This window comes from Centropristis striata, chromosome 2 (assembly GCF_030273125.1).
Source record: "Centropristis striata isolate RG_2023a ecotype Rhode Island chromosome 2, C.striata_1.0, whole genome shotgun sequence".
Lineage (NCBI taxonomy): Eukaryota > Metazoa > Chordata > Actinopteri > Perciformes > Serranidae > Centropristis > Centropristis striata.
In genome coordinates this window covers 39,722,038-39,744,576 of record NC_081518.1, presented here as the reverse complement: position 1 = coordinate 39,744,576, position 22,539 = coordinate 39,722,038, and the positions used below count along the sequence as shown (strand labels likewise).

General features: G+C 39.8%; 1 protein-coding gene across 1 annotated transcript; it reads left to right on the top strand.

The window, feature by feature from the left end:
- Positions 1-3,573: 3,573 nt before the first annotated feature.
- On the top strand, positions 3,574-21,950 carry pdpr (pyruvate dehydrogenase phosphatase regulatory subunit). Its single transcript, XM_059351479.1, has 18 exons — positions 3,574-3,729; positions 4,855-5,128; positions 5,694-5,827; positions 6,371-6,452; positions 7,001-7,164; positions 7,382-7,503; positions 7,728-7,845; positions 8,395-8,544; positions 10,943-11,135; positions 11,621-11,745; positions 13,015-13,170; positions 13,273-13,406; positions 13,717-13,865; positions 13,956-14,068; positions 15,024-15,118; positions 15,334-15,423; positions 15,576-15,758; positions 16,529-21,950. The coding sequence occupies exons 2-18, from the start codon at positions 4,866-4,868 to the stop codon at positions 16,934-16,936; spliced, it is 2,679 nt and encodes an 892-aa protein (XP_059207462.1). The 5' UTR covers positions 3,574-3,729; positions 4,855-4,865; the 3' UTR covers positions 16,937-21,950.
- Positions 21,951-22,539: the final 589 nt, after the last annotated feature.

The following is a 22,539-nucleotide window of genomic DNA, read 5'->3' as shown; positions in this document are numbered from 1 at the left end:
AAAAGAAACCTATTTTCTCGCAGATTTGCTACTTTAAATCTCTTAAATCTGCGACTTTTTTTCTTGTAGATTTGCCATTTTGAATCTCTTAAATCTGCGACTTTTTTTCTTGTAGATTTGCCATTTTAAATCTCTTAAATCTGCGACTTTTTCGCACAGATTTGCCACTTTAAATCTCTTAAATCTGCGACTTTTTTCGCGCAGATTCACCACTTTAAATCTCGTAAATCTGCAACTTTTTTCTTGTAGATTTGCCACTTTAAATCTTGTAAATCTGGAACTTTTTCACGCAGATTTGCCACTTTAAATCTCGTAAATCTGCGACTTTTGTCGCACAGATTTGCCACTTTAATCTAGTAAATTTGCAACTTTTTTCTCGACCCCATTTTGATATCCACGGAAGTTACCAAATATAGTTCTTCGCCTGATAAAGGGTTAAAGCATTCTTCAATAGTGGAAGAAGTAAGAGTCAGAGCTTCTGTTTTGGTTGACTGGAGGTCAGCTGCTTCGGGCAGGTGCACAAATGAACCAGAGACTGTAGACACTACAGCGCACAGGTATCCCCAGGTGAAACGGACGTTGCAGATGTTAGAGTTCGTTTTTTTGCAGCACAGAGGAGAGTAAAATCTTTTTGACTATTTATTTAAGACAGCAATGAAAGAGTGAGCATGTACATGGACATTCTCTGTTCAGAAATCACAGGCTGCTAAGCAGTAACCACCTCCCAGAAAAGGATACCGAACTTACTTTTACAAACTGTTGGGGCAGCACCATGGTTTAGACTCGGCCCGCCCATTACGTTGGCACACAGGCTAGTCCTAGCCTCTTGGTGCTTCAGCTTCCGGTCAGCGCCCTGTGCAAAGAAAAAGCTAACAGCACACTTCTGTATCTTGTCTAGTGTTCGTCAGTATCTATCTCCACCTGGGCCCGTGGCCTTGAATTGGAGCACAAAGAGTGCTTCAGTTTTTTATCTGCTTGCCCTCAAATAATGTGGCGATGTGCAAAGCGTTATCAGTATGTCCTTTCTTTTGATACTCCTTATTTCTGTGTGCTGTGCCTGGCACATAAAATGTGTGTTCCATGCCCCGCCAGATACACCCCTGAGCAGCATTTTACTAAAGGTCATAATGCAGACCATTACTAATTTTAATAATCTCTAACACAGACATCAGTAGTTTCATTCTCTGTGCAAAGAGCTGACCTCCAGTCAGTCTGGTTAACAAGCTCCAACCAGCCCAATCATATTAATTATTTATTATTCATTAATTATCTCATTCCATTCTCCACGGACGGCTAGGCGTTTTACAGGAACTGCTAAAATACTATTATTAGGGCCACGGGGCAATCGCACCGAGCACTATTGTTATACTGTGGATTTTTTCTTTTTCCTCTTCCGGACACAATTTCGTCCCGCTACTACCTGATCGGGATCGGTGTGCTATTACTTTTCTCTACGGAATATGAATTTTTCGTGACGTAAGTGGAGTTGTACCGGACTATTTTAGTGAAGAAGGAGCTGAGCCAGAAGGCAAAGCTCTCGATTTACCGGTCCATCTATGTTCCAACCCTCACCTATTGCCATGAAGTCTGGGTAGTGACCGATAGAACAAGATCGCGGATACAAATGAGCTTCCTCCGTAGGGTGGCTGGGCTCAGCCTCAGGGTGGGGGGCTCAGACATCTGGAGGGAGCTCGGAGTAGAGCCGCTGCTCCTTCTCGTCGAAAGGAACCAGTTGAGGTGGTTTGGGCATTTGGTAAGGATGCCTCCCGGGCGCCTCCTGTTAGAGGTGTTCCGGACACGTCCAACTGGTAGGAGGCCCCGGGGAAGACCCAGAACATGGTGGAGGGAATAAATCTCTCCAGGAGGAGCTGGACGTTGTGGCTGGGGAGAGGGGTGTCTGGAATGACCTGCTTAGCCTGCTGCCCCCGTGACCCGGCCCTGGATAAGCAGACGAGAATGGATGGATGGAGCATTAACCGGGATGTTAAATTTGGCTAGCAAACAACAAAAACTAAACGTATGTTACTTACCTCAGAAAAATGAACAGCGACTCGGAGTGTCTGTTAGTCCAACCAAACGCTAAACAAGACATTTTTAAGTCATTAAGTGAAGATACAGTGTGAAAGGGTCAAAGTTATGAGACCAAACCGGTAAACGTCCTTATTTATATCTATATAACGTTATATATAACTTTATTGACACAGTGCCGTTGATATGCATTGCTCTGCTTCTCTCCTGATGGCGGCTCGCCTTGTTAGTGACCTGTCAATCAAAGGTAGCCACGCCCCAAATCATATGATTCTTTACCTTCTATTTCCTACTAAATGGGGCCATTATTTGAACTATTAACATCAAATTGTCTTGAAGAAGATTTTGTACTAGCGATTGAGACTATAGTGTTGTCCTAAAAAAAATTCTGAGTTAATAAATCGAGTGAGAAGTTTTCTCATTTTGCATTGAAATTAATGGACAGAAATGTTTTTGCAGCCAAACTTAGCACCCCCTGCTGGAATTTGCTGCCTGCTCAGACCCGGAGGTTGCCGCCTGGTCTGTACATCTGTCAGTGGACAGTTTTTATCACCACGATAGCATCACAATGTGCAGGATACTAACTTTACTAACTGCAGCGAACCATTGTTTAATGCCTTTGCTTATCGTCTGCGACCTGGGATATTGTCATCATTTACATATCATCACACTGTTAAAATAATCGCCTAACTCATTTTTTCAAGTTTTGCAGGAAACACAACAACTTCACCAAAAGTGTAACATATGTCATTTATTGATCATTTCACTCAAAAAGGATGTAACAAAGGATCGCTATTAGCATAGTAATAACACTGTGTGTAATTATGTAACTTAAGAGAAATAAATGACTTAGGCAATTTTTTGAACATGCATTTGTGACTTAAGCAAGATATGGTAACACTTTATTTTGAAGGTGTCTACATAAGAGTCACACAAGCCTGTCAGAAACATGACATGACAAGTATCATGAGCATTAATGTTACTTCAAAGTGTCATTAATGTTCATGACACATCCCATGTCATGTTTATGACACGCTCATGTCACTCTTACGTAGACACCTTAGAGTAAAATGTTACCAATATTAGTGTCAACTATAAAACACTGATAACTAAACAATCTCCCTCTAGCTCTTCTTTGCTGGGTTCTTATCTGATGCCTATGAATGTGGCAAATTGTCAAAGACGTGATGATCTTAAAGGGGTAAAATCACATGATCTGATCAACTGAGGATGTAGGAGATTTCACCATAGGTGGCCGGCGTCATGAGGAGATGATTTAGGCAAAAAACAACAACAATTTTGACAAAAAATGATTTATATATATATATATATATATATATATATATATATATATGACTTATATTATATATATATATATATATATATATATAAATTGCGACATCATCAGAGCATGTGTGCTCCATTGTAAAATGATAAAAAAGCATTGTGATCCATTGTAAATAAAAACATTTATTCCAGTTGCCTTAAAGTTATCTTTGAAAAGCCAATGAAATTCATAACAAAACTAGAAAAAGTCACAGGCAGAAGACTTTCATTTTGAAGGTTTATACCGGAAGTGCCAGCTGTGATTGAAGCCAGTTTGACGCTTGTCCTGACTGCTGCACCCAAACAACACTTTCTGTCATATTGGTATTTACTCCTGTCCTTTGAACAACACAGCACCTTGACTGGACTGATTAGGTGAGTTTTATTTCGTTACAAACAATAAAAAGGAAGCGCCAGGGAAGTATTCTGAACACGGTTTACATTCAGTTAGCTCTTACTGTAACGTCAACATTAAATTATCAACATTTACCGTTAGCTAGCTTCTCGGTAGCCTAAGCTATGTACGCTAGCTGCCTGTAGCACTAACTTTAATCACAGGAGCTCCAAAAACACAAAATGACAATACACTAGTAGGAAAGTTGAATGTTTAAGCCAGCTAAGACTCCATTCCTTCCAAGTTCCAGGATAATAGTGACACTAACAGCTAAGCTAAAGCTAGCTATGCTGCTAGAAGAGTACATGACTGGAGCTAACACTAGTCTGTATTATAATTGTGACAGCTGAAGGACTATTGTAAGTTAACCTTCATAGCTTCCCAGGCCCCATTTTCGCTTGGGAGGGTGAAATACTGCATTTAACCCTATAAAGCCAAGTGTATCATATTAGATACAGTAATTTTTGAGACCTCTACATCATCAAAAACCTGATGTATACATGTGTTGAAGATAAACAAACTGAGCAACAAATTGCACAAAAATACCAGATGTAGCAAAAATGATATGCAGGTTCCACGAGTGGATCAGTCATTTCTGCATTAAAAAACTTCATATCAGCAGATGTATGATGTTGTGTTATATGGAAAAAATATGTATTTTGCATGTTTGAGGAAAAAGGAAAAGTTAAAAATGTTGTTGTTTGATGTTTTTGTTAGTTCAAGAAAAACAAACTGTGAGCAACAAATTGCACAAAAAGACCTGATGTATCAAATATGATACAAATTAGAATTCATATATGCAATTTATTTATTTTTTAAAATTCGTCAGCAAATTAATAAGCACTTGGTTTAAAAAAAAATTGAATTTTCTGGCAATTATTTCATGGTTCAGGCTTTATAGGGTTAATGTGAACATTAAACAGAATAACGTGATAAAAGGCACACGTAAGGCATCCAAAGAAACTACATCTTAATAAAGAACAACACAAACATCTTCATGTAACTTGACATCATGTTGTTTGCAGTGTCTAAGATGAACCCAATCTTTTGGTAACCTTACATTCCTGGATACTAAAACTCATTGGTTTGTGGGTCTGTGGTTGCAGAAAGCACAGCTATGTGCAGCTGTGTGCGGAGCTCCAGGGCTCTGTCCCCTGTTCTGCTCCCCAGGCTGCTGCTTCCCCACACGGGGTACAGATCGAGCGGAAGGGGACTATGGACCTCCCCACAATGCATGACTGCCAATGGAGACTCCCAGCTGCTTCCACTGCCCAGCCAGGCCCGTGTGGTGATCTGTGGAGGAGGTATTGTGGGAACATCAGTAGCCTTCCATCTTGCCAAACTGGGCTGGACTGATATAGTGCTGCTGGAGCAGGGCAGGTGAGATACATGTTTTTGATTTTGTTCATTGGAAATGTTTAAAGTTTTAGTTGTGGTCGAGGGGTCAGTGGCACATTCACACTTTTTAACAGGGGTGTCCCAAGTAGGTAAATAGTAAATAGATCAACCAACAACACAACAGAGTGGCTTTATTTAGATTTAATAAAATACTTACACATTTTATGCTTTTAGCCCTCAAAAAGAAACTTTACCTATATGAGTAGGATGTATACAAATACAAATACTTCTAATAAATACTATTGTCAAAAAAGTACCAACAACATTAAAATAAATAAGACTGTGTGACAAAATTGTTCAAAGCTTCTTCAAATCTACAATGCAAATCTCACAGCAACTGTAAATCAGTGAAATACCACAACAGCTTGCAACACAACCCAAGATACATTTGTAAATTACAATCATCCTGGACAAAATCGGCAGTAACGCACAGTGGGAATATCGGTAGTTTCTACATTAGGAAGCAATGGAGGGTCAGTAGAGACAGTTGTCAGTAGGATATTGTTCTGCTCATTCTGAATTGCCTGTCTTATTGTTCTGTTTGCAGACTTGGTGCAGGAACAACCAGACTGTGTGCTGGTATTGTCAGTGTGGCCAAACCTATTTCCATCGAGTGTCAAATGGCAAACTACTCCAATAGTCTTTATCTGCAGCTTGAGGAGGAGACTGGTGTCAAAACAGGTCAGCCTCATTGACATATTTTGCATTCAGTCATATTTAGCTTAATCTGATGCTATTCTTGAAGTTGGAGGTGAACTATATGACTAAATATTATCCTTGCTGCTAATACATTTCTGTAAACATTTCCCAGATGAAAATTTGATCCAATGAAGAGTGAGATTTGATAATTTAATTTTGAATTATTTTATTTATTATTGTCCTTTCAAAATATTGATCTCATGTCTAATCTATTTTACTACCATTTGTACTTTCTCTCTCGAGGTGTGCAGTTCGACCTGCTTTTCATAAAGCAGTCTCTGCACACTCATAGTATTTCATTGCAGTCATTTTACAACAATGTACCTGAAACCTCCTCATGAGGCATGCACTAGTAGCCGTAAGACTGCCTGTATGTTTTAAGCACCTAAAGTGATAATTCCCTTCAGTTTTTAGTTCTATTATCATTTCGGCTTTACTGTTTCTGAGTGGAGTATTTGAGTTGGGATGAGCCTTGAGTAATATGAGACCTGCTGAGTTACATAATATGTGGTTTGTCTGTTTCAGGTTATGTGAAGACAGGGTCTCTGTGTCTTGCCCAAAATCAGGATCGCTTCCTCTCTCTGAAGCGCCTGGCATCCCGACTAAAGTAAGGCCCCTAAACCTCGAGTCAATATTTTTTAGAGATACTTTTGATTGCTTGTGGACGTGACAGCTTTGCACTTGGACACACAGAAACTTTTTTCATACTTATTTACAAAACTGCTCAAGTGTTGTCAAGTTGCACAAGGACCTATCAGTAAAAAACAATTTTCCGGTCTAGGCACAAATTCCTGATTTAATTGAGGTCTGGACTTTGACTTGGCCACTCCAGGACATACTCACTTTGCCTGGTGGTTGCATAATGTTGCAAGATTACTTTTATCCTTTTGGCTGCACAATTTAAAACTGGTAGAAAATCACCTCTACACTCAACTCTCATTTCATCTGCCTCAACTTGAGGTTAACATTACTGTCTTCACATCAAAGGGTGAAATAATGATAGCTCTCATTTTTTTCATGATATGTCATATGTTGATCTCATACTGTCCCTGATTTGTTCAGATATTCAAACATTCAGAGGTTTGCAACCAGGTTAGATACACAGGGTCTTTAAAGTATAAAAATGTATTTATATATTATTTATTATTCTCCTAGGGTAATGGGGATCAGCTGTAACATTATTAAACCTAAAGAGGTGGCCAAACTACACCCTCTTGTTAACATTCACGACTTGGTGGGGGCGCTCCACCTGCCTGGAGATGCTGTAGTGTCTCCACCGGATGTTAACCATGCACTGGCTGTGGCTGCTGCTGGACATGGTAAGATACTCAAACTCACAACTTGCCCATGATAAATATTTATGGATAATTACAACAAAATGTTTTACAAGCAGTACTTATATTCTACCTTTAATTTTAACGCCTTACTGTTTCTCCCTCTGATTCTCCTCCTCTTCTTTGGTATCTCCTCCTTCCATCCTCCTCCGTTTTCTCCTGTGTGCCTCTTCCTGCATCTTGTCTTTCTCATCCTATGCAGGGGTTCAGATCCTGGATCGAACCACTGTTCAGCAGGTATTAGTAGAGAAGGGTCAAGTGATGGCGGTGGAGACGGATCGTGGCTCAATTGAGTGTGAATATTTCGTCAACTGTGCTGGACAGGTAAACCTCAAAGTGGAACTCGGGGAAACAAACCGGAGAGGATTCTGCTCTTATACCATCAAATTATTGGCCTGATTTTTACCTATGTAATTTGAAAAAATAAACATAGTATGACAAAACAAACTGACATACAGGACAAACTGTAGTGTATCCAATTTGAGATGCGATATGCCTATGTTCAGAGTAGAAGATGGATGTATTTGTTCTTTCTGTTACTACACTAGTGGGCTTATGAGCTGGGCCAGGCTAGTGAGATGAAGGTGTCGGTTCCTCTTCATGGCTGTGAACACTTCTACCTCCTCACCAAACCTCTCCAGGAGCAACTTTCACCCAACACACCAGGTCTAACAACCTTTTCTTCAGTAACTTTTTCTCTCAGCAGGCATAGTTGCAATTCAATTTTGAATTCCAGTCACTTTTACTGCCATGTCAGCTAAATAAGATACCTGAAATAGAGAAGAACATCCACATCTTGATTGTTTTTTTGGTAATTAGGTTTGTAGTGTAAGTCATTGCACAGTACATACAACTGCAACAAAAATCTCTCAGCCTGTCCCCTTGTTTCCTCTTCAGAGGTCAGGTTCCTAGTTGACAGTGCATGTCTATGATATTTCTTATTTTCCAAGTGTTACAAATGTCTGTCCTGTGGTTTTATACTATTATTGTTTGCAATTTAATGAATTAATTTTAATATTTTCAGCATCATTACAGTGGAGTGTATGTCAGTGCTGACAATGCTAAATGCATGTATAGACCAAAGAAACACAATTTCTTTAAATAAACCTTGGAAAATCAATATTATTTACTATTGAATTAATTTTGCTGTATGTTCATGCCTGTTAGAAGAGGCACCGAGGAAGAATTCTCACTGAGCCTCTGTCTTCTCTCCAGTGGTGATCGATATGGATGGCAGGATATATGCACGGCCGTGGCAGGGAGGGCTTCTGTCAGGGGGCTTTGAGAAGAACCCCAAACCCATCTTCACTGAGGGACGCAACCAGCTGGAGATCCAGAACATGCAGGAGGACTGGGACCACTTTGGTAAGTGGGGGAGGGAGTGATGGAAGGGAGGAAGCTAGTTTTATATGAACGTTGTTTCAAAAATGTCTCTTTGCTATGCACTGGAATTCCTGAGCACAACTCTTCGTTTGCTAGATTTTTTTTTGTTGCTGAAATTAAAATGTGATATCACATGGCCACATTATTTTTTTTGCAGCCACATTGAATAGGAGACAAAAATTGTGATCAATTAATCTTAAATGTTGTAAAAGGTTTTGGCACGGGTGGACAGGGACAAAATATCAGCCTTGGCATTTTTGGCCTAGACTGGCCCACTACCATTCATTTGGACACCACCTGCAAGTACTCACATGGCTCTTGGCAGCTCAACCCAGCCAGCAATTGAGTGATTGACAGCCCAAAAGTGAATGACAATTGTATAAACCAGCTATTCTCAACCTTGGGGTCGGGACCCCAATTGGGGTCGCAAGATGATTTCTGGGGGTCGCCAAATCATTTTGGAAGTCAGCTCTGTCTCCACTGTCTTAAAGTGTTCATGTGTTAATGTGTTTAATCTTTTTGGTCACTTAATGTCTTTTTTTTTTGGTCATTTTGTGTGTTTTTTTTGTCATTTTGTGTCTTTTGTTGGTCATTTTGTGTCTTTTTTTGATCATTTTGTGGTCCATTTGTGTCTTTTTTGGTCATTTTGTGTCTTTTTTGATCATTTTGTGTTCAATTTGTGTCTTTTTTGGTCATTTTGTTTCCTTTTTTAGGTCATTTTGTTTCTTTTTTGGGTGATCTGAACTGTGCATGTGAGATTGTGTTCAGTGAGCGGGGGTCACGGACAACATGCATGTTAAATTGGGGGTCGCGACTCAAAAAGGTTGAGAACTACTGGTATAAAGCAATGAGATGTGCCAATGGGATAGTGCCCTGTATGCCAGATTGCCAGTCCACTCTTTTTTTTTGTTTACTCTAAGGGTGTCAGTCCTTTGAAAGAAAAAACTGTTTTCTGTATAAACTCATAATCTTTAACTGGTATTCAGCTCATCAAAAGGAAGGCACATTAGTTAATCCACTCATCTGTCAGAAATGTATCAAAGACACAAGATGTGTTTTATTTTGCATAACTCTATGGTCTCTCAGTTGTAATTTATTTATCTAAGTAAAGTCATTACTTACACATTTGCAGTTGAACATTGTAGTCATGGCTTTTCTAACATATTTTTTGCCCTGTTTAGCCCATTTCAGTTCCTGTTCTGATGCCCCCAGTTTTTTTTCCATTGCATTTCAGATTTTTTGCGGCAAGGTTTAAGTCATGGTATTCAGTTTACTTATTTATTTTTCATTTAAAGTGTCCTTCATTAATGCATGCTGTTTTACTGTAAGCATGTCAGTACAAAGTACAGCTCACATGTAAACACTCACACCTGTCTTTTGGCCTTATGCTGGTAATCTGAGATTTCTCATGCAGCTTGACGGGGTTGTCGTAAAGACAGCCGTATATCAGCAGCCAGCCCTGAAGTGGAGCAAAGCAGAGAGTCAAACTATCTGCCCCTGGGTGTTCTGCAGTTGGAATTATAAATATTCTTCACATTACTTAACATTTGTATATTGTATTTTTAAAGTAGTATTTAAAATAAGAATATATCCCATGAATATATATATATAAATTAAATGTATTGGATTGAACTGAAGTGTTATTATGCTACTTGAAGGTATGACTGGAAATGTGACCTATTATATATGACCTGTTATCATGTTGGGTCACATGTCTGTAATATAAAAACAAAAATCAAGTTTTAGATCTTGTCTGCTGCATTTTGGTATCATAAGCGATTACCAACAAGAGTCCTTCTCCTCCTCGAATTTCTACTGGCAGTGAATTTTTGCATTGTACTGTCATATTTGACCCACCAGTCAGCTGTGATGTTGGAAAACCTGCTAGATTGTTTATAGCATAACATGGGGAAAAGGTTAAAGTTAGAAAAACTGAATACAGATCCAAGGATATAAGTAGCAGCCCCATTTTTTGTGTCAGAAAAGAGTTGCATTATGCATTTAAAGCCACATTAGAAATGTGGCTTTAAATGCTGTGAAATACTAACATGAGATCTGAGTGTTAGGGAAAATGCTAAAAATGTAATTAATTTGAGTCCGGGTGATGCTGGAAAAAAACACGGTCACTTAGCATGCTTCATGAAACTTGCTCCAGCATAAAGAACAGTCCCTCTGTCCATACATAGCTGCCGTTAAAGGAAAATTTTAACAGGACACAAAGCTTTAGGCCAACATTTTTCTTGATTATGGAGTAGTTTTTATGTTTATTATATTTAACAGCACTGATTTGAAAAAGTTATATGCTGATGTTGACATAACATCCTTTCAGAGAATTTCTTAATAGAGATGAAAAATAAACCTTATTGTCTTATGTGTCCAGAGCCAATGCTCAGTGCCTTGTTGAGGAGAATGCCAGGTCTTGAATCAGCTGAGATTCATCAGCTGGTCAACTGTCCGGAGTCCTTCACCCCTGATATGCGCTGCCTGATGGGAGAGACGCCGGGTGTCTCTGGCTACTACGTGCTGGCAGGGATGAACTCCTCGGGCCTGTCCTTCGCTGGAGGAGCTGGCAAGTAAGTTTAGATCCAAGTGTTTTTCGAGAGGACAGCCTACAGTATTTTTGAGGACAAACATGACCAAAATTTGGTCATGTTTGATAGCCTACAGTATTTTTGAGGACAAACATTACCAAAATTTGGTAATGTTTGTCGAACTTTGGATGAGCATATCTCATGGAATATTTGGTGTAGAAACATAATGTTGGTATTGACATGAAGCTAAGAATCTCCTCTTTACACACACATCAAAATTTCAAAATGTGTTTCGGGGTCAATGTGACTCATTTTGATGGAGCAGGTCACAAATGGTTTTAAAGACTACACTGCACTTAATTCTACACCTGAATACATTATTTATGAGGGTGACTCAAATATCTTTCACTTCGAAAAAATGATCCAGCCTTGGTTTAGTCATTTCATTGATCAGCTTTGTGATTTGGATATGCTTTGATTGCATCACAGTGAGACACAGATGGCATGTTGTATTGTTTTGTATTCAGGTACTTGGCAGAGTGGATGACCTATGGTTACCCCACTGCCAATGTCTGGCCACTGGACATCAAACGCTTTGGCAACCTGCAGAGCAGCAGAACCTTCCTGCGACACAGAGTAATGGAGGTCATGCGTGAGTATAAAACTCTTCTTACAGGTTTTTAGTTTGGTGCATCTTAGAACAATACTCACATGCCGATATAGGGAGCATCAAGAGTTAGTGGTCGTTCCCCTTTCTTTACTTCCTTTTACTTTACTTCCACATGTGCTTACGTAGGACACACTGTCTGAAGAATGTTGCGCTTTAAATACCAGTTAAGTTGGTATTTCCCACCTCAACTGCAGAAGCCTCATATTAGCTTGTGTTGAACTTGCATTTTTGCATAGAAGCGGATTGTGGGTTTTGTCCACTTTTCCTCCATTGCAGGCATGGCTATGATGTATTTATGACCAGCATTGAGAAGCATCCTGGTAAGACCATCCTATCATGTGACCTCGACATTTCTGTTTGCTCTACATGATAGTTTGGCCTTTCACCCTTTCCAAACACTTTCAGTAGGTGGGAGCTGGGTGGGAGTATTTGTACAAACTCTTCAGCCAATCAGCATACAAAAACAGCACGACCTGATGGTGTCTGATGGTGCTGTTTAGTGGATACATGAAACATTTTATTCCTAGGTAGCTGAAGGCATGACCCACCCTCCACCACCTTTGCTTCGCCCACCTAGGAATAAAACCATTGTGACAGAGGATAAAACACTATCGATAAATGTAAGCATTTAGGATTACATAAGCTATGACAAATCCAGTTGGTAGAACTGCAAAAGTATCTCTGCCTCCAACTCACTTGGTAAGGTCATACTCTTATTCAGTTTTTAATGGTTGTTATTGCATCTATTTCATAAATAACTGAACCAGAGTTAACACTAGCATTAGCACTGGTTCCCCAGGAGCCACCAGTACTGTTTGGCAAGCAGCAGCCTGTATTTTACTTCATCATCTACAATGCAGCCCCTGGTTGCTCATTTATGTTGTAAATTATGGTGCAGTCTCTGATTGGCCCGGGTACATTTTAATTTCTTGAAATTAGGTTTAACATGTGAAAGGCCAGACTATCACGTAGAGCAAATAGAAATGTTTAGCTCATGTGATAGGGATGGTCTTCCCAGGCTAACTGAGAAGGGGCATGATTATAAAAATGTTAATGTACATATGCTACTAGTAAACTATTTAATCTATCTTTTAACTGACCAGACATACAACCTTGATTCAAGAAAAGTTACGACGATGTCTAAAATGTAAATAAGACAGAAAGTGATCATTTGAAAACTGGCGTTTATCGGTTTTGCTTTGGCAGGATTATGTCTGTGTTTCTAATGTGTCTGTGTGTGTTTGTGTCCAGCCCTGCTCTATGAATTAAAGGTTCCTCGCTGGGACTTTCAGACTGGCCGTCAGCTGCGGACCAGCCCTCTGTATGACCGTCTGGACACCCAGGGAGCTCGCTGGATGGAGAAACATGGTTTTGAAAGGCCCAAATACTTTGTTCCTCATGGAAAAGGTACAGATTAATCACTAGCAACACACTGCATTTTCTTTATCCTGATGTCTTCATTAAAACTCAAGAATCTTGATTGACTTGAGAATCTGATTCTGTGTGTAGATTTGCTCTCTCTGGACCAGAGTAAGACGTTCTACAAGCCGGACTGGTTTGACATTGTTGGAGCAGAAGTGAAATGCTGCAAAGAGGCCGTCTGTGTCATCGACATGTCCTCCTTCACCAAATTTGAACTGACTGTAAGTCACAATGCACTGTGGACAATTTGGAGCGGTTGATCAGCATTGGATCACATTAAAACTACTGCTGCACTTCCCTCTTAATGTGTTCAGACCCCAACCATACATTGCTCTTTTGGTCAGACTTTTGGATGTGGACATGTGTTTTTTACAGTTCGTCTATGCCGGAATTTAGCAAAATGTTTGTAAATGGTGGATTATACAATTCTTTGTCAACTGAGAGCCACTGATTGCCAGCAGTTGATAAGTAATGCATCCGCTGTGATTAAGTAATTTATGCTGAACCTTGTGGTCTGTCCTGATGTCCCAGTCATCGGGCGACCAGGCCCTGGACCTGCTGCAGCATCTGTGTGCCAATGACCTGGATGTTCCTGTTGGACATATCGTCCACACCGGCATGCTGAATGAGAGGGGAGGCTATGAGAACGACTGCAGCGTCGTCCGCCTCAGCAAGAACAGGTTTATAATGCCGAGGCAATAATACAGTTCACATTACATTCATATTGCCTTGAGCATTCAAAATAACTTACATTTTTTTCCCCTCTCCAGCTTCTTCATTGTCTCCCCGACAGACCAGCAGGTCCACTGTTGGTCCTGGATAAAGAAACACATGCCCAATGACCCACACCTCCACCTAGAGGACGTCAGCTGGAAATACACTGGTAAGTGCACAGCACCAATATTAAGGTCCTGCTGTGATGTCGCCATCTAGTGCCCACATCCACTCTCTGCTCTTAACTCTGTTATTTAAGTGGCCTGGTTTTAACATTACACTTGGGAGGGAGACCAACATGGTGGTTAATTACATGTCCAAAATGTAATTTGTATATTTGTAATGAAATTATCTTAAGTGTCTGAAGTGTAACCAACTCCAGGCCTACATTCTTTTCTTTTTTTTCCTCAGTCCACCAGCTGAGGAACTTTATTGCACTATATACCGATCACCTTGTTTAGTATGTCCCTATGCTATTGATCAACATTTTTGTTGATGATGACGTTAAGATAAGTATGCAGCAAAAATGGAAAGAAGCCACAATAAATAGTAAACTATATACATTAGAGACAATATATACAATACAGACAGCCACGGCAGTTGAAAGTGCAACATTACACAGAGAAAAGTACTTAAATTACACAGTGGAATGATAAAGCACCTGATTGAAGTACTGGAAAGTTCTGATATTGCACAGTTTGTGTACATTATAGTGCATTTATTGTCTGTTTTGGTGTGTGCGGTCTACTGGGAGCTAGTTGTAAAGTCTAACTGCTGCGACATCGCTCCTTCACACACCTTGGGTGAAGCAGTCTGTCGCTGAAGGAGCTCTCCAGTGTCTTTTCAGTAATGAAAGTAGCAAATGAGTGAGCCATCTCAAACCTTTCTCATTTGTGTTGAAAGTTTACTGATAGCAGTAATACCACACCCACAAGAGCTACTATTAGTTAGTACTACTATTTAAAAAAAATTAATATCAAAATAATTGTGATGATGATTATTATTATTACTTATTGTATTAATATTAACTGTGAACACAGTCAGGAAACCTGCCGGGTGAAACTGCCTAACTTGAGGTGATCTTTGTTGGTCAAGTTTCTCTAACTCTGATTCTTTACTCACAGCTTTAAATCTGATTGGACCTCGTGCAATGGATGTTCTGGCTGAGCTGTCGTATGTTTCCATGACACCTGACCACTTCCCTTCTATGTTCTGTAAGGTAGGAAACAAAATCTGGTTTCATTAACATTCATTGAGTAATCATGATAACAGTGTTGATAGCAGCAGGAAGAATGGTAATATTACTAGCTGAAACAGTTGCACCTGCGGTTGTTTCAGTGTTGGGAACAGAAGCACAAGTAACTGTTTATATTAGGTTATTAACCTCAAATTGACAAAAACAGTATTTAACTGTATGTGCATGTGTGATTACAGGAGATGAGTGTCGGCTATGCCAATGGGATCAGAGTGATGAGTATGACTCACACTGGAGAACCAGGTTTCATGCTCTACATACCTATAGAGGTGCATCCTGCTCACATCAGCACACACAAAAATATGTATCCAGTCACCATTCTGAATTCAGGATGTTTAGTAACGTGGTAAAGTTTAAGAAGGTGATGCGTACTGCACAGTGAATTAGCTCTAACATCAGTATTTCCCTTTGCTCTCCACAGTATGCACTGCATGTGTACAACGAGGTGATCTCAGTGGGTCAGAAGTATGGGATTCGTAATGCAGGCTACTACGCACTGCGCAGCCTACGCATCGAGAAATTCTTTGCCTTCTGGGGTCAAGACCTCGACGCCTTCACAACCCCGCTGGAGTGTGGACGAGAGTTCAGGGTTAAATTTGACAAGGTCTGTTGCCAGTTCAGCTGTGTGAGCACATCAAACTGTGTGATATCAGCCAGCGTGCATTCGGACTGCTGCTTTCTGACCTTTTTATTGGCATTACCATGTTTCAGTCAACAGCAACTCTTTTCTCTTACCGAGAGAATTTTGATCAAGAAGCAAATCAACAATAAGTATTTACTATTAATACATTATATACATTGTATTTCTGTGTATTTCATTATTACACTGTGACTTCGCTGACCGGATTCACAATTAGTGGTCTTGCTTTGTTGAAAAAAAAATGAGAGAATAATTCCAGAATAATTAAAGTTACTATGCAATCTGCATTGCTGAAACTTAAAACATCACTGTTCTAGTCTTTGCTGGGACACAACAGGTGGCACTTTACACCAGCGGTTATTAAGTTTGCAATCAGTCTCATTTTGAACACAGTGTGGAACATCGGGTGCGCCTGCTCCTGCACGCAGCAATAATGTCAGCACAGTATTAATGGCTGGACCTCGCAGTGTAAAATTGGTTTCACAGATTGCTTTCAGATGAGTGCTCATCAGCAGAATCGATGTCTTAACTGTACAGTTTATCGACGAAATGTATGAAATGAAAAGCTGTTTTTTGTTGCTCCCAACAGAACTGTGCAGTGTTTATAGACCATAACACCTACTAGTGCTCCGTCCTTTATCTTCCTACTTTTTCCTCTCTTTCCTTCTCACCTATTTCTTTTATTTCATGCTACATCTTCCCTCTGATCTGTCATGTCTCTGTCCCTCCATCAGGACACAGATTTCCTCGGTCGTGAGGCCTTGCTGCAGCAGCGTCAGGACGGTGCGTCTCGTCGATTCGTCATGCTGGTTCTGGAGGACCATGACACTGAGCTGGACCTTTGGCCGTGGTGGGGTGAGCCCATCTACCGTAACGGTCAGCTAGCCGGGACGACCACCAGCAGCGCCTACAGCTACACTCTGGAGCGCCACGTCTGCCTTGGCTTTGTATCCCCACCGCCAGGCCCAGAGGGGCTCCCCACACCCATCACCCCAGACTTCATCAACCGTGGCGACTACGAGGTGGACATTGCTGGCCAGCGCTATCCAGCCAAAGCCAAGCTCTACCCTTTCAGCTCCCTCTTCACCCAACAAAAACGTCGCAAGGAAGACATAGAGCTCAGCAACCTCCAGGGGAAGTGATGCAGAGGAACTGAGGGCATCGTTTCAGTAACACTCCCCCAGTTCACCAAATCCACTCCTGCACTTTTACCTGGCAGTGCCAACCCATTGTCTCTTTTCTCTCCTAATCTGAGGGCTGTATGCACAATCACTCCACGTCTCTCTAGGATTTAACTTACATGCTGCATCTCCCTCTGTTCAAGTGCAATATTTAAGAGGCACCAAATGCTTGAGTTGTATTTTTTTATCCCCTTTTCAGTCTGCCCCTTTTTACTGAGAATTGGGGGTTGTTGGCAGTGGATGTTTAGGGGGATAGCAGGCCGACAATAGATGCCACATAGAAGTGGTGTACATCATCTGGAAGCTGTGGATCTGAAGATTAATTTGAGTTGCAGATTCGGTTTAAAATCAGAGATTTCTATAGCTATACATTTTCTGAATGCTCTAGTTTGTGGTTGTAAAGGTTCACTAGGGTGTGATTATCCTAGAGGTCACAGCAAGTCGTTTTATACAGTGAGGTCAAGTTGCAGAAATGCTCTCAATGAAATGAAATGGCTACTGTGGGGTCTAACATCATCACACTATTGAATTAAATTGGGCTCATTGAATACACAAGACTCTCAGCTTTCCATTCATACTCAATTCAGTATGCAGAAATATTCATATGCAAAAGGTGAAAATAATGCATGAGAAAAACAGTGTTTTTTGCCTTAAGTGCATTTTATCATCATTAAGCTTGTATGTAAAGAGGACACTTGTGGCTACTCATAGAGCCCATTTTCATTCAAATACCGGGAACCAGTGACAGCCTTTGAAGGGGAAAATCCGAAGGCCCACCAATGGGACATCAGATTTTTGCGCCAACTTTGGCACGTTATTTGACCCCCTTCCTGACATTATATCATAACATGGTCATCTAGTTTCATCTATCAGTAGCTTTTCAATGGCCTGAAAAATGTAGCCTATTACAGCCCCTGAAAGAAAGAAAAGGGCAAAAGAATCTGATGTTTTGCTGGCGGGTCTGTGGATTGCCAAGGGGTCAGCAATACAACAATACTCCTGCAGTTGTTCTTCAGCCCTGCCGTGCTTCACACTCAAACACAGTCCACAGTTTACTGGGACAGCCTGCAGTTAAGTGCCTTTGTTAAGGCAACATCAACAATATGTGTTGAGGGCTCTTTCACTTTGTTCACTTTAACCCATCCAGAAGGGATCTTGACAGACAATCTTCTCCAGTCGTGTTTCAGTCACTGTAACACTTCGACACTGCACAGTCTGAAAGTGCAAATGCCTTCACAGCCAATGCAGTTGTTCACACCATTGTCATTTTACAAATTGTAAATTTGCTGCTGTAAAGAATATGAGTGATGTGATGTAGAGAGTGATGTGGCCTAATTTAGATCCTTTGTACTGTCCACTAATATCATCCCACTACGTTGTCCTTCTTAGTCAGGGGGAAATATCAGGAAGCCTGATCATTAGTAAACCTTTGTTTACTCATCTTCCAGTCCTGATAAAAAGGCTTCCTACGTTCTCCTAAAGTAAAGCAAACTGTTCTGTTTGTTATGTGTTTATCATTAACCTCCAGCTGTTCTGGTGTTTTTCTGCTGCGTGTCGAGCTTGTGGTATTGCATTTACGGTAATAGAATCCGCCCTGTTATTTATGTTTTGTGGTCGTTTTAAAGCAGCGTTGCGCTTTTGAAGTTTTGTTTCATTGCCGTGTCATTGAATGTGTGGCTGATGTCAGGTGACTCACAGATGAGGGAAGACAGAAAGGGAGAGCTGACAGACTGTTGGTTGGAGTTAACAATATCTTACCTTTGTGATTTGATTTTGCCTGATCTAGAGTTATGATGTTTATGTGAAGGCAGGACTTCAATGCGATTTGAAATAAAGCGGTGTATTTTTGTAAAGCTAGTGTGTATAAAATCTCTATTTTCACTACCGCACCTTTTTTTCTAGTCAGTCAGCTTTAAGTCATATCAGACAAATGAATCATCTATACTTTCGTCCGTTGATTACTTCTTGTCTTCATTCGTGTGCATTATTTAATTTTTTCCCCAGAATTATTCTATACATGTAAATACCAGGCTTGATGTTTTCCTATTCGTCATTTTGCTTCTTGTCCTCTTCGGAGGTCAAAAGTTAGAAAGAGCTACAAATCTGGTGGTGGGGATTATTTTTAGCAGCAGCCCTGTTGTTCTGATATGAGTGACAGTTGAAAGTTGTATTCATCCATCCAATTGCATCATACTGGGAAAATAGTTGACATTTGAGCGTTTGATTACTGCGTGAGTACTCTGTGTTTCTTGCTCAAAAGGCGCCAAACTGTGTGTTCTCCTGCTGGGAATGTGAAAGCTAGCCTGACTGGCTAAAACCACCCTGTTGTGCAGCATCAGAGCTCTGATGTGCTGCTTCCTGTAATTGTCATATTCATTCATCTTATTTCCAGCATTTAGTCAGTTTGGACTGTCGTATAAGGTTTTCATCCATAGTCAGTGTGTTACCTACAATAAATGATGGTCGTCCAATTTGGAGAAACAGGCTGGAGTACCAATGTGGAAGCTAAGCGATGTCCTGCTGTGGTCACAGGCCGCAGAAAAACAAGTTTAGGTGTAGGCTGTATCAGCTGTCTTCAGACAGCCCTTTCTGATGGGGAACTGAAGTCGTAGACCAGCAGCTCCCATGTTCTGTGAGGTTAAATTACTGCTTTTGTCAATGGAGTCTGGTGGCTATGAGGAGAGCATAATATAATACTTTCAGTTCCCCATCATTGATTTAGATTTTTAGGTGGCTAAAATATGTTTTTCTGCTGCCCGTCCACAGCAGTAAATTGTTCAGCTTCCTGTCTGCCCTTTACTGTAGCTGATACACTGAAGTTCTTCATACAACCCCACTAAAAAAATGTCCAAACTATCTTTTAGCACAGCTAAAATGATGGGGGGAAAACTGAAGGCAGAACACAGTGTAATAACTCTCAGTAACTGACAGGCCTTTAAACAGACAGATACACTTTAGACACCATCTTAATCTGTTGTGAATGTTTTACAATGCTGTAAAAGCTGCTGTACACAACATTCAAAACGTTAATATAGCAGTAAAAAAACATTTGCTATATAAAGACCTAGCGGAGTTATTGTGTGTGTGTGTGTGTGTGTTGTAATCTGAGCTTCTGTGTCCTTTAAAAAATGTGCTTGTCTATTTGGTGAATCAAAAAAAGGGGCCATTTTAAAATGATATGTTGTGTGACAGACGGCCTATTTACAAGGTATCTCCAATGCTTTGTCTGTAATTTGTATGATTGGAAAATTACAGATAGGGCCTTTAAGTATTTGCTCAGCGTGAGCACCAGATTTTTAAGATCAGGGGAGAAAATTGCCGTCTCTTTTAGTTGGGATATTGAAGAAAATCCAATGCTGTGTTGACAAAACAGAAATATGGAAAGCCTCACCAAACCTTCATACTAGTTTAAATCCCCTTGCTATTTATTACTTTAATAACATCTCAGGCTCTACAACAAATGGAGTACTACGCATGGATGAACACATAAGCCCAGCCGATGTATAATATACTCTTTAGTTTCTGGTATATAACATATGAACTCAGAATGGATCCAAAATCCCCCCAGCTGTAACGGAGTCACGCGTCACCTTTAAAGGGCTATTTTCTCTTTCTGTGTGTTATGTATGTAAAAGGGTGTTGCTATTAAATTAAGCATTTAACATCTGAGAGTGCAGTAAATCACTATCAGTCTTTTTTTTTAAGCACACTGCTACAGAAGCTCTGAGAGGCAAGTGGGAAATAAAATAGGTGATCCATTTTCTAGTTTTCTCTCATGTGTTTATGACTACCGGTAATCAAAAAAAGGTTTTGCTAGAATTATGTTTCAAAGTTCCTTGTTAAAAACAAACTGTTCAACAGTTTTTTCCACACCTGCTTAGCCGTTTGTTTGTTTTTAACAAGGAACTCAGACACATAATTGTAACACAATCTGAAATTGTTGCAAAAAAAAGGAAAAATGAACTGAGAAAGACTGTCCTTGCAAAACCTTTTTTTTTCCACCTGAAAGAAAACAATTTATTCTCTCACTGTGCTGCTGTGACCTGACCTCCTGGTACTGTAGCAGCAACGTCTGCCCACACCAGTGGTACTCTTCTTTAGCTTTATGTGTAAAGTTATGGGTCTTTAGTTATACAAGAAACTGACACATTTTAGATGTATAACCTCTGTTTCTCGTATCAGTAGTACAGTATAAATAAGGACCCATTAGCTACAGTTTAAGCTAAAGGTATTAATCACATTTTACGACAGGAGCTTGTGATTATTTATGTCTCTTTAAGAGTTCAGCAAGGCTGTTTTGTATTTTCAACTCATGTCGGCTCCAGCAGCTGTGGGGACACCTGCATTCAGTGTGAAGGTGTGTGAAACACATTGCTGCAAAAACAAACTGCTGTGTTGACACTGATGTCTTGACCTGTTAGATCATATGAGCTGTTGTGATTTTATTTTTTTTCTCCATTTGTCAAACTTCATTTTTTGAGCGTACAATTGAAGGGAAATGACCCGAAACATTTGCACTAAACTAGAGCAGCCTGCTGTTTTTTGTTACCATTTGCGGTCGCAGTCTTACTGTGGTTTTCTCAGTTATCATGAGTTTTCTTGTATTTCAAAGGTTAAAACTCTATGAAAAAACATTTACCATCCAAGTTTAAGGCAAGAAACAGCATATGGTGCAATGAATGTCAGTGGAAGCCTGGAAAAATACATAAAGAAAAGTGTGTTGTCATTTTTACTAATCGGTTAAGTGGTTTTGTTGTCATTTTCAGTGTTGAAACACAGTGACACTCCACAGCACTGAAAGACTTTGGTGCATGTTTGTCTCTCATTTAATATAATCCATTATAACACCACTTGTACTGGATTGATCTGTAAATGCCATTTTTTTTTCTTCAGAGCTTTACAATCATGTATTTATATCAGATGTTTGGCTGTCTAATGTACTTCAAGTAAAATATATTAAAATAATTTTGTTGAATTTGCTTCCGGTGTTCATTTTGGGTGTGTGTTGTGTATGGAGTCATAAGATTACCAGAAAAAAGAACAAAAAAAATCTGTTATGGAAAATACAAGTGGAAATATGAAAAGAAAAATGAAAGAAAATATGGAACTATAAAGACAAATAAAACAAACGAATATAAACATTTTCATTTATGTTCCCATTATTTATGTATTATTGTTTAAATTTTTAGTTGTTTTAGCATGTAAATGACTATTTCCATATATCTGTTAACAGTTATTTAGCTTGGCCCTTCAAGGAAAAGCAAAAGTAATGGATAGCGTTAAGACAAAAATAAGGGATAGAAATAACACTAAAATAAAGTTAAATTATTTATATGCAATAAATTCACTTTTAAAAAGAAAGTAAATGAAAATGCTTGTTTAAAATTTGTTTGTCTTATTTTATTTTTTACAAATGTACTTATTTGTTCTTTAATTTGCAGAATGCTGCAGCGCGTCTTTTAACAGGCACAAAGAAACGTGAACACATAACCCCAGTTCTGGCCTCTCTACACTGGCTTCCTGTCCTTTTCAGAATAGATTTTAAGATCCTGATGTTTGTTTTT

Excerpts from the sequence above, each read along its gene's own strand:
- pdpr (XM_059351479.1), top strand. The coding sequence starts at position 4,866 with ATGTGCAGCTGTGTGCGGAGCTCCAGGGCTCTGTCCCCTGTTCTGCTC. Across the intron at positions 5,129-5,693 it reads GTGCTGCTGGAGCAGGGCAG|ACTTGGTGCAGGAACAACCA; the intron begins GTGAGATACATG and ends TTCTGTTTGCAG. Across the intron at positions 7,165-7,381 it reads TGTGGCTGCTGCTGGACATG|GGGTTCAGATCCTGGATCGA; the intron begins GTAAGATACTCA and ends CATCCTATGCAG.